The 15986-nt window shown below is 40.3% G+C and overlaps 1 protein-coding gene and 1 non-coding gene across 11 annotated transcripts in view; one reads left to right on the top strand and one right to left on the bottom strand.

Annotated features, from left to right (window-relative positions):
* The first annotated feature begins 3794 nt into the window (after positions 1–3794).
* The window catches only part of POLE4 (DNA polymerase epsilon 4, accessory subunit), a 266067-nt gene continuing 253875 nt past the window's right edge, over positions 3795–15986 (top strand). For 7 of the 10 annotated variants that reach the window (XR_008618926.1, XR_008618927.1, XR_008618929.1 and 4 more), the window contains exons 1-3: positions 3801–4099; positions 4690–4774; positions 5450–5491. Coding sequence is in view for 3 of the 10 variants with exons in the window: in XM_055089292.1 (XP_054945267.1) it covers positions 3890–4099; positions 4690–4774; positions 5450–5491 (337 nt within the window). In the remaining 7 variants the exon portion in view is untranslated. Of the gene's footprint in view, positions 4100–4689; positions 4775–5449; positions 5492–11520; positions 11641–15427; positions 15750–15986 lie in introns of those variants that run through there. The other 3 variants (XM_028497084.2, XM_007119421.4, XR_008618925.1) reach the window with 3 other exon arrangements.
* LOC112067529 (U6 spliceosomal RNA) lies at positions 6516–6622 on the bottom strand. The gene has a single exon (XR_002893324.1). It is a non-coding gene; the product is annotated as a U6 spliceosomal RNA (small nuclear RNA).

The raw sequence follows: 15986 nt of genomic DNA on the forward strand, positions 1-15986 counted from the left end.
CAATAAATGCTGTTGAGGGTGTGGAGAAAAGGGAACCCTCTTGCACTGTTGGTGGGAATGTAAACTGATACAGCCACTATGGAGAACAGTATGGAGGTTCCTTAAAAAACTATAAATAGAACTATCATAGGACCCAGCAATCCCACTTCTGGGCATATACCCTGAGAAAACCATAATTCGAAAGGAGTCATGTACCACAATGTTCATTTCAGCTCTATTTACAATAGCCAGGACATGGAAGCAATCTAAGTGTCCATCGACAGATGAACGGATAAAGAAGATGTGGCACATATATACATTAAAAGAAACGAAATTGAGTTATTTGTAGTGAGGTGGATGGACCTAGATTCTGTCATACAGAGTGAAGTAAGTCAGAAAGTGAAAAACAAACACCATATGCTAACATATATATATGGAATCTTAAAAAATAATGGTTCTGAAGAACCTAGGGGCAGGACAGGAATAAAGACACAGACATAGAGAATGGACTTGAGGACATGGGGAGGGAGAAGGGTAAGCTGGGAGTTATACAGCAGCAACTAACACAACAATGTAAAGCAATTATACTCCAATAAAGATGTAAATAAAAAAAAATACTGGACCCACCACTACTCAAAACGGACAAATAGATTATAAGGAGTCATGGAAAATTCATTCATGTTATATCAAGCAAGTAGAAGACTAACTAGAACTTCTCCCATTAAGTACAGGCAACATTTTAAAAAATAACAAAAGATTATGGCAAATGTACAAATATGCTACAGTAAAATATTAAAAGAATGGAAGGTGGTATACAAAAGACAGTTGAAGAACCCCATCTGGAAGAAAACATGCTCTATGAAACAGGAAAATTGCCCACAAGTGCTTCATGTGATTTAAAATTTTAATAAGACTTAGAACAAGAACTCAGATGGCAAATGATGAAAAACCAGAATGAGACTAAGTGGCTGTTTATATAGCTATGGAAACAAATTAAGAGCCGAGATGCCATTATTATAAAACTGATAAGTAAATTAGAAACAAAAGAAAGCAGATAAACACAGCTATAAAATGAATTACTGGCATGAAACAAAGGCTTAACGTAACCACAACGAATGAAAAAAGAACAAAATCAAAACAATTATAAGGCAATCAACATGGAGGACAAAGATGATCTAACTTGGTGATAACTAGTATCCCTGAAAAGATATTCAACCATTAAAAACACCATAGGGGGCTTCCCTGGTGGCACAGTGGTTGAGAATCTGCCTGCCAATGCAGGGGACACAGGTTCGAGCCCTGGTCTGGGAAGATCCCACATGCCACGGAGCAACAAGGCCCGTGAGCCACAACTACTGAGCCTGCGCGTCTGGAGCCTATGCTCCACAACAGGAGAGGCCGCGACAGTGAGAGGCCCGCGCACCGCGATGAAGAGTGGCCCCCACTCGCCGCAACTAGAGAAAGCCCTCGCACAGAAACGAAGACCCAACACAGCCAAAAATAAATAAATAAATAAATAAAATTAAAAAAAAAAACAACAAAACACCATAGGGACTTCCCTCGTGGTGCATTGGTTAGGACTCCATGCTCCCAATGCAGGGGGCCCGGGTTCGATCCCTGTTCGGGGAACTGCATCCTGCATACATGCTGCAACTAAGGGTTCACATGCTGCAACTAAGACCTGGCACAACCAAATAAATAAAATAAATAAATAAATAAATAAAATAAATGAAAAAAAAAACCAAAAAACCCACAAAAAAACCCACCATAAAAACAAAAATTAATCCTTAAATGATGAAGTAAATCTGCATACTGAAAAAACACACAATAGTCAAACAAAAATTGATGCATACATATCAAAACCCACGTGTTACTGTATATGTGTATATGCACGTATGTACAATATTATGTAAAATATATATTACATAACATTACATGTAATGTTATGTAATACATGTAATGTACTTTCTACATTTTTTCTTCTATAAGGCAAAAAAAAAAAATTAAGCTCATTTAACAGTTCTCCCCAGCAACATCCATTGCCAGAAGCTAATAAAGGGGTATATACAAAGTTCTAAAAAAAAAAAAAGATGTATGCTGATAGGGATGGTTCAGCAGAGGGAGAGAAAGACAGCAAGGGAGCAAGAGCAAGAGTAAGAAAAGAGATGCCAGAGTGATTTCCTTGAGAAGGTAAGAAGGGTTAGGAATCTAATGGACAAACGTGGAGGGGATGGCCTTGGAGAGGAGCACTGACATTTCAGTCCAGTGGCAGGTGGGAAGGCAGAGCACCTGGGTGTAGGTACTGTTAGGTGTATAGGCGTAGTGATGAGAGTTGGCGGAAGCTCCATTCTCAGTGCTTCTATTTTCTCTGTGAAATAGCAACCGATATCATCAGCAGAGAGAGCCAAATGGATTGAGGAGAAGGTGTCAAATAATCATCTGGTGAGTGGGCAAGTGAGCAGAATGTGGTGGGATTGTTGGCTGCCTTCATTTTCACTTGAGACTGAGGACAAGACTGGTAAGACCAGTCAGTTTGGTTTTTGTTGTTGACATTTTTTGTTGTTCTCTCTATCCACATACAGCTGTGTGGGTGTCACTGTAGTATAGGCACAGGATTCGATTTAACCTGGTGTGGTGTGCCGCTATCAGCCTATTGTCTCTTAGCTCCAGGTCCATCTTCATTGCTTGCTGGTGATGTCAGAACGTTTCTCCTCGGCCAGATGATTATGATGTTAGGATGTTATGCTGTATCAGTAGAGTGCACTGGAGGACAAAAGGGGCATTTCCTGGTCCCAGTGTGTTTTGGGAGCAGGTTTTTGTAGTGCACAGTGGCCAGCAGTGTGCAGCACCTCTCCTTAGGCATCTTTCCAAAGCATCCCAGAGAAGTGAATTGCCCATGAGTCCTGCCTGAGGGCACTTCAGTGAGTCGTGGCTGGCCCTCTGCAACAAGATCTTGATCTCAGCTCTGGTGTGAGGGGGTGCTCTCCCATATTCACTCCATCCTTGGGTTTTCTACCCCAGCCCCAGGAACATACATGCAATTCCTCTATTCTTTAGACTTTTCTTTGCCCCTTAATAGTCAATTCCCTGTAAAGGTAGGCATTTTTATATTAAACATTCCTGTTCAAATTACTTTCCCTGCTCAAACCCTGTGCAGTTTCTTTCTCCTAATTGGACCCTAACTGATATAGATGAGGTTTTGTCACGAGAAAGAGGAAAGAATTGTTGAAATGATGTCCATAACTTGTTTCTTTTCCCTCCTACATTTTTTAAAAAAAAATAATTTATTTATTTATTTTTGGCTGTGTTGGGTCTTCGTTTCTGTGTGAGGGCTTTCTCTAGTTGCGGTGAGCGGGGGCCACTCTTCATCGCGGTGCACGGGCCTCTCACTGTCGCGGCCTCTCTTGTTGCGGAGCACAGGATCCAGACACGCAGGCGCAGTAGTTGTGGCTCATGGGCCCAGTTGCTCCGCGGCATGTGGGATCTTCCCAGACCAGGGCTCGAACCCGTGTCCCCTGCATTGGCAGGCAGATTTTCAACCACTGCGCCACCAGGGAAGCCCTCTCCTACATTTTTATTGCTCTTATTTTACTGTCTCTTCCAGTAGCCCGTAAACTTGTTCAAGTTTCTCCTGTATATATTTCTATTACTGCTGTGTTTACTTTTACAATCAAATTTCTCAAAAGAGGGCTCAACTAGGCAGGATGGCGCGTGAGAGTCATCTGTGACGGCGAGACACGACACCAAGCCCCCCAGAAGCGCTGCGAGTGGCAAAAAGTCTGTAGCCCCGCCGCGTGAGGGGCGGAGTCACGCGCCGTAGGGGGCGTGGCTTCCAGCGCACGCGAGAAGGGGGCCGGCACCGCCTGCGTGCACACAATCGGCGGCCGCGCGCAGCACTCTCGGTGACCGGATGGCGGCTGTGGCGGCTGGAAACGGGGCTTTCCGGGAGGAGGAGGGCACCGGTGGGGACGCAGCGGCTCCGCAGCCCCATGCCCCGACAAGTGCGCCCGGGGCTCGTCTCTCGAGGCTGCCTCTGGCGCGAGTGAAGGCCTTGGTGAAGGCGGACCCCGACGTGACGCTAGCAGGACAGGAAGCCATCTTCATTCTGGCACGAGCCGCGGTGCGGCCGGGGCACAATGGGGTGGCGGGGGTGCCTGGCGAGGGGCGGGGCTTAGCGAGCCTTTGGGCCAGTTTTGGGGAACGCGGGGAGCCAGAAGAGGATCTGGGGCGGGGTGTGCTGAGCACCGGGAGGTGAGAGAGATGCTGGGGCCGGATTCTGAGGTGTGAGTATAGGAAGGGAGGACGGAAAAAGGGTCACATAAAGTGGTTGTACTGGTTTGCTAACAGACCTACCGCTTCATGAGGGCCTGGATACGACTTTAATTTGCATCTCCAGTCCAACACTGAACTTGTAGGAGCCTCAAGTAAATGAGTGTGGTGGATCTACAAGTGAGGGAGGGACGGATGTGTCATGGGCGACTGCAGGAGGGGGAAGGGGACTAGACTTTTATAAAGTCCAGGAGAAGCTTCAGCGTCCCTGAGAACCTCTCTTTCCCCCCTGTCCGTTCTCCCGCCGCCAACAGAAGCACACGCAAGAATTGTACTAGAATTCATCCATACAGCTCTGCTTGGTTGTTTTGTTTTTTCAATTTTGGTTTGTTTATTATAACTTTTACTGTTGTTTTTTTTTTCTGCTTCTTTTCTTCACAGGAACTGTTTGTGGAAACCATTGCAAAAGATGCCTACTGTTGTGCTCAACAGGGGAAGAGGAAAACCCTTCAGAGGAGAGATTTGGGTAGAGTGTCACTGTGGTATCTTGGATCTGGGGGCAGACAAGAGAGGGCTGGGCGAGGTTTTCCCTTACACTGGTTAAGACGGCATCATTGTAAGATGAGCGGTGCCACAGGTCTCTTCCTACGATGTTTTCTCTTGGGTTGCCACAGTGCCAGAAAACCCTACCTTTTGAAAATCTGCTTTGGTTGGCTGGAGAGGTGCTGGGGCAGAGAACCGAAGGAGTCTAGATGTTGCCAAAGCTAACTAGACCCCTTTATACCTTCTGCCATATGGTACCAGGCTTGACTGGTTTTTATTCACCTAGAAAATAGAGGTTTGATTTCTGACCCTACTTTTTAGCTGGTAACCCTAGAACATCTGTAAGCTTTCATATACCATAATCTCGCTTTCCCTTCTGTATAGGCAACTGTTCTCTGATGACTTTAAGAGCAAAGATGTTCCCCTCAGTGAGCAGTATTTAACCAGGCTTTTCTTATTTTCTTACTCTCAGAGAGACAGCTGATACGTAAGATTTGGTGGTGGAGTAGATATGGATCTCAAGATAGCAAGGGACAAATTTTATAAATGCTCTAATTTGCATAAAGCCTCATGCCCTTCACTGTGGGTTGTGCTTTTGTAAGAGGTTGATGCCCAAATGACCAGAGTTAGTCAGGTGTTCCTCTACCTTGTGTTTCAGATAATGCAATAGAAGCTGTGGATGAATTTGCTTTCCTGGAAGGTGAGTTCTCTATCACGGGGTAATCATTTCCACCTGTCTTTCCCATGCTAACGATATGTGTTCAAAACCTTATAAAACTGATGGCCTGGTTCTTCCTTGTTCATGTAGGAATAATTCTTTCTCTCTATTTCCTATTAAGATAGGAAAAACAAATTCTAATTCAAATTCCCTTGGGTAGTTAGAACTTCTTCCTGAAAAACTGCTTAACCATAAAAAAATGGGAGGGACTATAAAGACCCCAGTGTAGTTAGGTGGATTTAGAAGTTTGATTCTTATTTTGATCTCCATTCTTAGATATAAATCTTACCCCTCATCATAATGCTAGAGATCAGAAATGATTGCCAACATTTAAAGGGTTGCTTTAAAAAGAACATTTTTCTTCTTCAGCAGTCTGTGTAAAGTGATTATTTTGCTTCAGTGAGATTCTGTTCGGGCCTGTATCTATTCTTAGGAATTTTAGATTAACTCTTGTATACTAACTAAATCTTGTCATTGAAATAGAAAATATTTGAGATACCTCATTTTAACTAACTTCTCTTAGAGCTCTCTCTCCTACTTAATTCCTAAATCTGATCAGCTTACTATTCCCTACATATATTCTGATTGAAGAGCTTTGCGAAAGCATGCACCTTCAGTTCATTCTCACCTTTATCACACCAGGATGTTCTCAACTACCTCCCTGAAGGCTCATTATTTTCAGAAATCTTTTCTTGAATTATTTATTTCACTATTTTACTCCTTTGTTCTGCATCTGTAATCAACCTAGGCCCCTGGCCCTCTTGATATATTCTTTTAAATGTCTTTTAAGATATATTCCCATGGCTAGCTTTGAGCCTAGATTATTGAGTATTCTCTTAATTTGTAGATCTTTTTTAAGTCTCTTTTCTGATTACTCATTTTTCTTAAAAATAACTTAGCTGCCTACCTAAGGCGGACAATTTCTTGTGACTGACATCCTATCAGTTCCTCAATCAAAAATGTTTGGAGCCTAACTCTACTTGTGTATTTTTATTTTATTTTATTTTTAAATATGGAATACTTCATGAATTTGTGTGTCATCCTTGCACAGGGACCATGCTAACCTTCCCTGTATCGTTACAATTTTAGTAAGTGTACTGCTGAAGTGAGCACTTCTACCTGTTTATTTTTAATTACCATCTTTTCAAAGAGATGAGCGATGTGATCAAATTTCTATTTAAGGACATAAAACTGCCAACCTCTTGTGCCAGGATGATAAATTGGAGGGTGCTAGGAATAGAAGTGGAGAGAACTTAACAAAGTTTTCCACTTTAGCCTATACCATGCGTAGTGCTTGGCTTGGATTTTTAATAAATGGCCATTTAATGAGTGGTGGATGTGTTCATTTTCATCTTTGGATTCAATAATCTGAGTAGTTGAATACCTCTGCTCTATCCTACATTAGTAGATCTGAATTTTGGTCATTTTAGCCCCCTTGGATTTAGTCAGTATTATATTATTTTGTACCTGGTAAAATAAATGTTATGTCCTTAGATGTGTGTTCTAAGTGAAATTTTTTTTCTTTTTAATTGAGTCAGTATATATTTCTGTTTAAAAGTGAAATAGTTACCTAATGACTTATAATGAAATGGCCCTCATCCTTTTATTATTTCTGTTTTTAGCTTTTCAGATGGCTTCTTATATTTCTGAATAATATGCTTTGTTGTTGATTTATCAACTGTAGATCTTATCTTTTGACTTCCTGCTATGATAAATGAAGGTTTGGCTAACCTATACTACCCTATCAGTCCCTTCCCTCCTTTCTGATTTTTGGTAGTTTTATCATTTTTAGGTCCTCTGTTACCTTTATAATTTATATAACATACTAAAATATGTATTTTTTTTTTGTTGACTCCTCACTTTGTAAGGTATGACTGTTAGTTCTCTTATTCCTTCCTTTCCCATTTTTAGCTCACTTCTAGCTCTCACTTTGTGTCAAGGCTGAAAACATACCTCCTTATCATAATTAGATCTTCCCTGCTATATAGGTTGAGTGTAGAAGTTGAAAAACGGTATTATGAACAATCTTCCTCTACCCTCTCTGTCCTTTAATCCCTTATATAAGTCCCCTCCCTTCAGGTAGCGGTTATTAGTCTCTTGTGTAATCTTCTGGGTATTTTAATGCAAATATGTTTAGATATGTGTATATATGTATTCTTTTCTAAGCCTTTCCTTATGAAATGAGTATGGCATAGAATATGTATATCTTTTGTGGATACTGCCAAACATCCTGTATACCTGATTCACATCTCTGTCAGCAGTGTATGACAGTTCGCATTGTTCCTCATTCTCACCAACACTTGGTATTATCAGGGTTTGATTTTTGCCAGTCTGGTAGGAACAACATTGATGAGAGTTTTTATCATAAAAGGGTGTAGGATTTTATTAAATGCTTTTTCTGCATCTGTTAAGATGGTCATGTGGTTTTTGTCTTTCCTTTTGTTAATGTGGTGTATCACATTGATTTATTTGTGAATATTGAACTATCCTTGCATCCCTGGAATAAATTCTACTTGATCATGGTGTATGATCCTTTTAAAATACATTGTTGGATTTGGTTGCTAGTATTTTGTTGCGGGTGTTGCATTTATATTCATCAGTGATAATTGGCCTGTAATTTTTTTTCTTGTAGTTTTTTTGTCTGGTTTTGGTGTCAGGGTAATGGTGGTCTTACTGTAGAATGAATTTGGGAGTGTTTCATCCTCCAGGTTTTTGGAATAGTTTGAGAAGGATAGGTACTAGCTCTTCTTTATACGTGTGGTAGAATTTCTCTGTGAAGCCATCTGGTCCTGGAGTTTTGTTTGCTGGGCATTTTTTGATTAATAGTTCAGTTTCGCTACTGGTGGTCTAGCTGTTCAGATTATCTATTTCTTTCTCATTCAGTCTTGGAATGTTGTCTGTTTCTAGAAATGTATCCACTTCTTCTAGATTGCCCAATTTGTTGGCATATAACTGTTGGTAGTATTCTCTTATGATTTTTTTGTATCTCTTATTTTGTTGATTTGGATCCTCTTTTTCTTGATGAGTTGACTAAAGACTTTCAATTTTTTTTATCTTTTCAAAAAACCAGCTCTTGGTTTCATTGATCTTTTCTATCATTTTATGTTTCTCTGTTTCATTTTTTTCCTCTCTGATCTTTATTGTTACCTTTGTTCTGCTGACTTTCAGCTTTGTCCTTTTTTTTCTAATTCTTTTCGGTGGTAGGTTATGTTGTTTGAGATTTTTCTCATATTTCAAGGTAGGCCTCTGTTGCTCTAAACTTTTCTCTTAGAACTGCTTTTGCTGCATCCCATAGATTTTGGAAAGTTGTGTTTCCATTTTTATTTGTCTTGAGGTAGTTTCTGATTTTCTCTTGGATTTCTTCAGTGACCCATTGGTTTTTTAGTAGCATATGTTTAGTCTCCGCATGTTTGTGTTTTCCCCATTTTTATTCCTGTGATTGATTTCTGGTTTCACACCATTGTGGTGGGAAAAAAATGCTTGATATAATTTCTGACCTCTTAAATTTGTTGAGACTTGTTTAGTGACCTGGCATGTGATCTGTCCTGGAGAACATTCTTTGTGCATTTGAAAAGAATGTGTATTCTGTTGTTTTTGGGTGGAATATCCTGTAGGTATCTTTTAAGTTAACTGGTCTAATATGTCATTTAAGACTACAGTTTCCTTATTGACTTTGTATCTGGATGATCTGTCCATTGATGTAAGTGGGGTGTCAAAGTCCCCTACTACTATTGTATTACTTTCAATTTCTCCCTTTATGTCTGTTACTGTTTGCTTTATATACTAGGTACTCCTATATTTGGTGCATATGTTATTGAATGTTACATCCTGTCTTTGTATTGTTCCCTTTATCATTATATAATGCCCTTCTTTGTCTTTTGTTATAGACTTTGTTTTAAAGGCTATTTTGTCTGAGAGGACTATTGCTACCCCAGCTTTCTTGTCATTTCCATATGCATGAAATATCTTTTTCCATCCTCACACTTTCAGTCTGTGTATGTCTGAATCTTTGAGGTGGGTCTCTTGTAAGCAGCATAATAGATAGGTATTGTTTTTTCATCCAGTCAGCCACCCTGTGCTTACGGTTGGAACATTTAGTCCATTGACATTTAAGATCATTATTGATAGGTACATACTTACTGCCATTTTGTTCATTGTTTTCTGGTTTATATAGTTCTTTCCTGTTCTTCTGCTTTTAGTTTCTTCCCTTGTGCTTTGGTGATTCTGTTTAGTGCTATGCTTGTGTTCCTTTCTCTCTAGTTTTTGTTTATCTGTTATAGGATTTTGATTTGTGGTTACCATGGGGTTCATATATGTTGACCTATATATAACTACATGTTTTAAACTGGTAGTCATTTAAGTTCAAACACATTCTAAAAGATGTACATTTTTTCACTCCATTCCCCTATGTTTTATGGTTTTGATGTCATATTTTACATTTTTATGTTTATTCCTTAACTGTTATTGTAGTTATAGTTGATTTTACAATTTTTTATCCTTTTTCTTTTTTTTTTGTGGCTGTGCTATGTGGCTTGTGGGATCTTAGTTCTCTGACCAGGGATTAAACCTGAGCCCATGGCAGTGAAAGCGCTGAGTACTAACCACTGGACCACCAGGGAATTCTCTGGTTTTTGTCTTTTAATCTTCATACTAGCTTATTTCAGAGGTTGATCCACAGCCTTTTAATATATATTTGCCTATACAAATGGGATTTTTCCTTTCCTATAGATTCTTTCTTCCTGTTATAGCCTTTTATTTTCCATGTAAAGAAGACTCTTTAGCATTTCTGCTTTATTTATCTGGATATGTTTCCTTCTTCAGGATCAGGAAGTATTCAGCCATAATTTCATCAAATACATTTTTGATCCCTCTCTCTCTCTTTTCTTCTGGGATCCCTATAGTTTGAATGTTGGTATGCTTGATGTTGTCCCAGAGGTCCCTTATACTATATTCATTTTTTAATGTTTTTCTTTTTGCTGTTCTCATTGGGTGATTTCCGTTATTCTATCTTCAGATCATTTTTGCATTCTTTTGTGTTACCTAGTCTTCTGTTAATTCCTTCTGGGGTGTTTTTCATTTCAGTTCTGACTAGTTCTTTATTATACTTTCTAGTTCCTCGTAAAAATTTTCACTATCATCTGTTCAGTTAGCATTCTTGTTACTAATGCTTTGAACTTTTTATCTGGTAAATTACTTATTTCTGTTTCATTAGTTGTTTTTTCAGGGTTTTTTCTTTGTTCTTTCATTTTAAAGAAATTCCTTTGTCTTCTCATTTTGCTTAACTTTCTCTGTCTCTGTGAAATTAGGTGAAACAGTTACCCATCCTGGTCTTGAAGGGGTGTGCTTGTGTGGAAGCATCTCTATATAGTCTGTGTATGCTCAGTGGCTTTGATGGGAGAGCTAGATCTGAAGTGAACACAAATCACATCTTACCCCGGAGTGTGCTGGCAGCTATCACCTTGGTAGAAGGTGGGGCTGGACATGGAGGGGCTGGAGCCAGAGGCAGGTGCAAGCTGGGTCTTCTCCACTCCTCAGCTGCCAACACTGCCCTATCAGGAGTGGTGTCAGGTCCCAAATTGCTGGAGCAGAAACCCTGAGAGTAGGGTCCGAGTTGGTTCTGTTCACTTTGAGTGTGTGCTCTTCCCCCCTCCCCACATCAGCACCTTTGCTCCGAGGGGAGCAGTGCTGGAACCAGAGGGGCTGGATTGGGCACCCAATGGAGGCTGGTGCCTGCACTTGGATGTTCCTGGCACCAGTCAGAGCTACAGACTGCTTGTGATCTGCTGCCCCTGTGAATGCTAGTAATGGGTGCTGTGCCAAGTTTGAGCCTACTCTGCCCTCCACAGTTGTGCACTTTCCTCTGCAGTGGCAGCCTTTGCCCTAGTGGGGAACTGCTGTGGAGCAAGAGGGACCAGAGTGGGCATTTGGCGTGGACTGGGGTATGCGCTGGGGTGGTCCCAGCACCAGTCAGAACTCCAGACCACTCTGATTTGCTGCCCCGTGACCACCAGTCATGGGTTCCCTTGCTCTATTCAGACGTTGTGCCAGATCCAAGCCGGCTCCGTCCCTCACAACTGTGTGCTCTCCTCAGCTGTGGCAGCCTTTGCCCTAGTGTGGAGCTGTGCTGTGGAGTAAGTGGGGCTGGAGGGGGTGCTTGGTGTGGGCTGGGGCATGCACTGGGTGGTCACAGTTTCAGTCTGCTTCCTCTGCCTTGTTTTGGGAGTAAGCAAGGTGTGTGGACTCTTCACAAGTGGAGTCTAGGTTTCTTACAGCCACACTGTCAGTCCCACTGGATTTCAGACCAGCTAAGAGGACTCGTCCTCCTTGTGTTGGACCCCAGAGCTGGGGTGCCCATGTTGTGATTCAAACTGCTCACTACCCATGGAGGATCTCCAAGCCTGTCCTGAGCTGACCACTTCTCTTCCCTTCCTACCTGACTCTGTGTGGATCTTTCTTACAGCTTTGGTTGTACAGGAGTTCTGCCAGTCTCCAGGTAGTTTTCAGTGAGAATTCCTCCACATGTGGATGTATTTTTGATGTGTGTGATGTGAATTATTTTAAGGCTTATATTCTTTGTCTTTAAGTGGGGCATTTAATTTAATGTAGTTAATGATATATATGGGTTAGAAGTACCATCTTATTTTATGCTTTCTATCTTTCTTAATTTATGTTTTATTTTTTCTTTCCATTTTTTACCTTTTTTTGAGTATAATTTATTCAGTTTTCCCTCTATCAATTTGGAAGTTGTATACTCTTTTTTTTTGCTACCCTACCAGTTACTACATGCATCCTTAATTTATCAGAGCGTAGTGTTAGTACCTTTCCCTTTATCCTCAACAAAATGGGATCTTAGAATCCATTAGCTCAATTTACAAGTCCCTCATCCCCCACTTATGCTGGTATTGTCACCTATTTTGTGTTGTCTTTGTCAATTCACATAAGGCTATATTATATTATTGCTATATTATACAGGCAATGATATATAAATTTATCCATATATTTATACTGTCTTTGGTCATCTTTCCTTTTTATATTTCTGCTCCTCCATTTGTGATCATTTCTTTCTTTCTGAAGTAAATCCTAAAGGGTCTGATGGTAGCAAACTCTGCTTTTCTTTTTTGGTATAAAAAAGCCTTTATTTTACTTTTTTTCTCTACCTGCTCTGGCTCACTGATTTACTTTCTTTATTGAAAGATATTTTGCTGAATATAAAATTCTAGGTGGAACTTTGTTTTAGCAGCTTGAAACAATCATTCTTCTCTCTGTTGAAGCAAATTTGTCCCTTTTTTTCTGTCTGCTTTGAAGATTTTCTCTTTACTTTTTCTGTAGTTTCACTCGTTATCTAGGTATAATTTCCTTTTATGTAGTCTGCTTAGGCTTTTTAAATTTATGGATTGATGTCTTTCATCTGTCCTGGAGAAGTCTCTTTCGCTCTCCTTTCTCTTGTTCTTTCTCCTTTCTCTCTGGGATTCACATTAAACGTATGCAAAAAGTCAACCATCATTTTGCCTCTTCATGATGTATTATTCTATGTAATTTTTCTGACCTTCCAGTTTATTAATTCTCTGTTCAGTCATCTTGTCTCCTTTAAACTTTCCTGTTGATTTATTAGTTTCAGTTCTTGTTTTTGTATTTTTCATTTTCTGCAAATTCCATTTAGTTATTTTTCAAATCTATTTTGTCACTTTGTATTTGCTGCAGATGTTTTGAAGCTTGTCTTCTATTTCACTAAACATAGTGTGTACAATTGTTTATAGTCTTGTCCAATCTAATATCCAAAGCCTTTTAAGCCTGGCTTATTTATTTACTTTTCTGTCTATTGTTTCTTTTGGTACTGTCTCATGGTCTTTTTCTATTTGCCTAGTTATCTTGGTATATTTGTCATTGTATTAATATTTGAAAAAATTATTTGTTGGATAATTATTTGAGGCCAGTATAATGAGACCTTTCTTCAAAGATTTTCATTTGCTTCTGCAAGACACCTAGGGGCATGTATCAGTGCAGAACCTCCTTTTTGAATCTAAGACTTGAGGATTCCTTGATCACGGTGGTGATATAAACTGTGATGGCAGGTCTGTGAGGGGACTGATTTAATTCTAGTTCAGCCTTACTCTGAGGGTGTAGCCTTTTGGGAATCCATCTTTTAGAAAGGGGGCAATTATTAAACCTTTCCACTTGGGCAGATTCTCAGATTTGACCCTTCATTTGCTCAGCCAAAATCGCAAAAGTTTCTCAGCTCTCTTTTGGATTGGCAGATTCCCCTGAGGTAAAAGCAGTTTTGGAGGCTGGGTTTTCTTTGTGTTTTTGCCTTCTCTAGATTTTCGGTTTGCCTTTTCTTGAGGCCTGTTTAATGCCTGAAGGATTTTCTTTTTAAAAATAGTTTAATCAGCTGTATCAGTTGGTATCAGCAGAAATTTCCCATTATCAAAAGCAGAGGCTATTAAAAAATATTTTGAGGTTTTTTGCTTTGTTTTGTTCTTTTCTTATGTGTTCTTTTCCCTGAATTATTCTTTCGAATCTTTCCTTTTACTGGATAGGCTTTCTTCAAATGCCTTGTAATTTTTATTCTATTTTAGAATGAGGGAATAAGAAGGCTCTTTGGAACCTGTGTATGTATGTGTATGGAGGGTGGATTTTGCCTTGCAGTTTTACTTTAGTGTGGGTAGTGGGTGGGACCAGGTGTTATGTTGGGGGCCTCCAAAGGCCAGAATTGCAGAAAACTTGACTGTGGGAAGCTGGAATTTTCAGAAGCTGCTCTAGCTCTCCAGATAATTCATTTAGTTCTTTAGAAGAGAGCCTGCTGATTTTTTTTCAAGTTAGATTTAGTTTAAATGCTTGTTTTCTGGTAGTGCTGCACACAGGGAGGGTTGTGGGGAGATGGGGTCAACTGTTTCTCATATAGACCCTCAAGTCATTACCCATGTTAGCCTTGCATCTCTTTCTCTCATTTTTGGTGTCAGTCTAGATCCTCCCCAGGAGTTTTCTAGTTAGATGGGTTCCCACCTCTGCCGCACCTCCCTCTGTGTTTATTGTAGGCTTATTTTCCTCTGCCCTGTTTATAAACACACTTCAGTCAGATTTCTGTCAGTCAGTTTTTTGTTTCAACCAAATCTCTTTGTTGTAGATTTATATACCTGTTAAAAGATTTTTTTCCTTTCAAGTGGAATCTTGCATGGGAGGGCATACAAACTTGAGGGTCCAGTTTCCCATCTTTTTTTAAAATTAAAAAAAAATTTTATTTTTGGCTGCATTGGGTCTTCATTGCTGCGTGTGGGCTTTCTCTAGTTGTGGCGAGTGTAGGCTACTCTTCGTTGCAGTGTGCAGGCTTCTCATGGTAGTGGCTTGTCTTGTTGCGGAGCATGGGCTGTAGGCATGTGGACTTCAGTAGTTGCAGCATGTGGGCTCAGTAGTTGTGGTTCACAGGTTCTAGAGTGCAGGCTCAGTAGCTGTGGCACACAGGCTTATTGGCTCCGTGGCATGTGGGATCTTCCCAGACCAGGGATCGAACCCATGTTCCCTACAATGGCAGGAGGATTCTTAACCACTGTGCCACCAGGGAAGTCCCCAGTTTCCCATCTTGACCTGGAACTTTTTCAAAGATTATAAACTCTGCTTAGAGAACTTATTTATTTTGTATCACTCACCCCTTGTTGTAGTCTCCACAGATGCTCATTAACCAACACAATTTCTTAGCCTTTTTCCCACCTCTAAATTGAACTCTCCAGACCCAACTTCCCAGCCTCTGTAATGACATGTTTTTCCCCAAGGATCTTTTGGACGGATATTCCACAAAATGAGTATTTTGGTCTTAGAAGAACTGCCAGTACCAAAGCAGCTGCCACTTAACTTTGCCCAGTTTGCTACATTCATCCGGCTCTTGAGGCACCTTGCTTTCAACATTGCTCTTTGTGTTTTTAGGTACTTTGGATTGATTGCTGAGCCTGGGCAGTTTTGTGAGCCTGTACCTGCATCCTTCAGCTAGGCCCTCTGCAGGTCTCAGCTTTGAAGAAGAGTCTTTGGAATACTGGACTTACACACTTTTCCTGTTTTACCTTCACCTAAGCCTGGATAAGCAGAGATCTCACCTGTTAGCTTTTCTTTATAAGGTCTTCCACTACTTGTGTCTTCCATTTCTGGCTTGGATGCAGCTGCTACTGCTTGTGGTAGAGATATAGAAAATGATTTTTTAGGTTGCTTAATAAATGATAAGGACCAAATAAAAGTTTCTGATCAGCCTCAACCTAGTGTGTTTTATAATCTTGCCTTTGTTCTTGCCTCATGACTGGAGAGCCACCATGCCTAGCCACAGATTTTTCTGATCTTCCCTGCTAGCCATTGTAAACCCCAGTCTTTGATTTATTTGTTTGTTTTTTTATTATATCAGCAGAGTGTGGCTCTAGAATTTATAGGGTATCACTTAAGGTCTTCAGAGGTCAAATACATGTGATCCTAGATTTAAAACCAGTTAAAATATTTC

The sequence above is a fragment of the Physeter macrocephalus genome, chromosome 12, assembly GCF_002837175.3.
Source record: "Physeter macrocephalus isolate SW-GA chromosome 12, ASM283717v5, whole genome shotgun sequence".
NCBI classification, from domain to species: Eukaryota; Metazoa; Chordata; class Mammalia; order Artiodactyla; family Physeteridae; genus Physeter; species Physeter macrocephalus.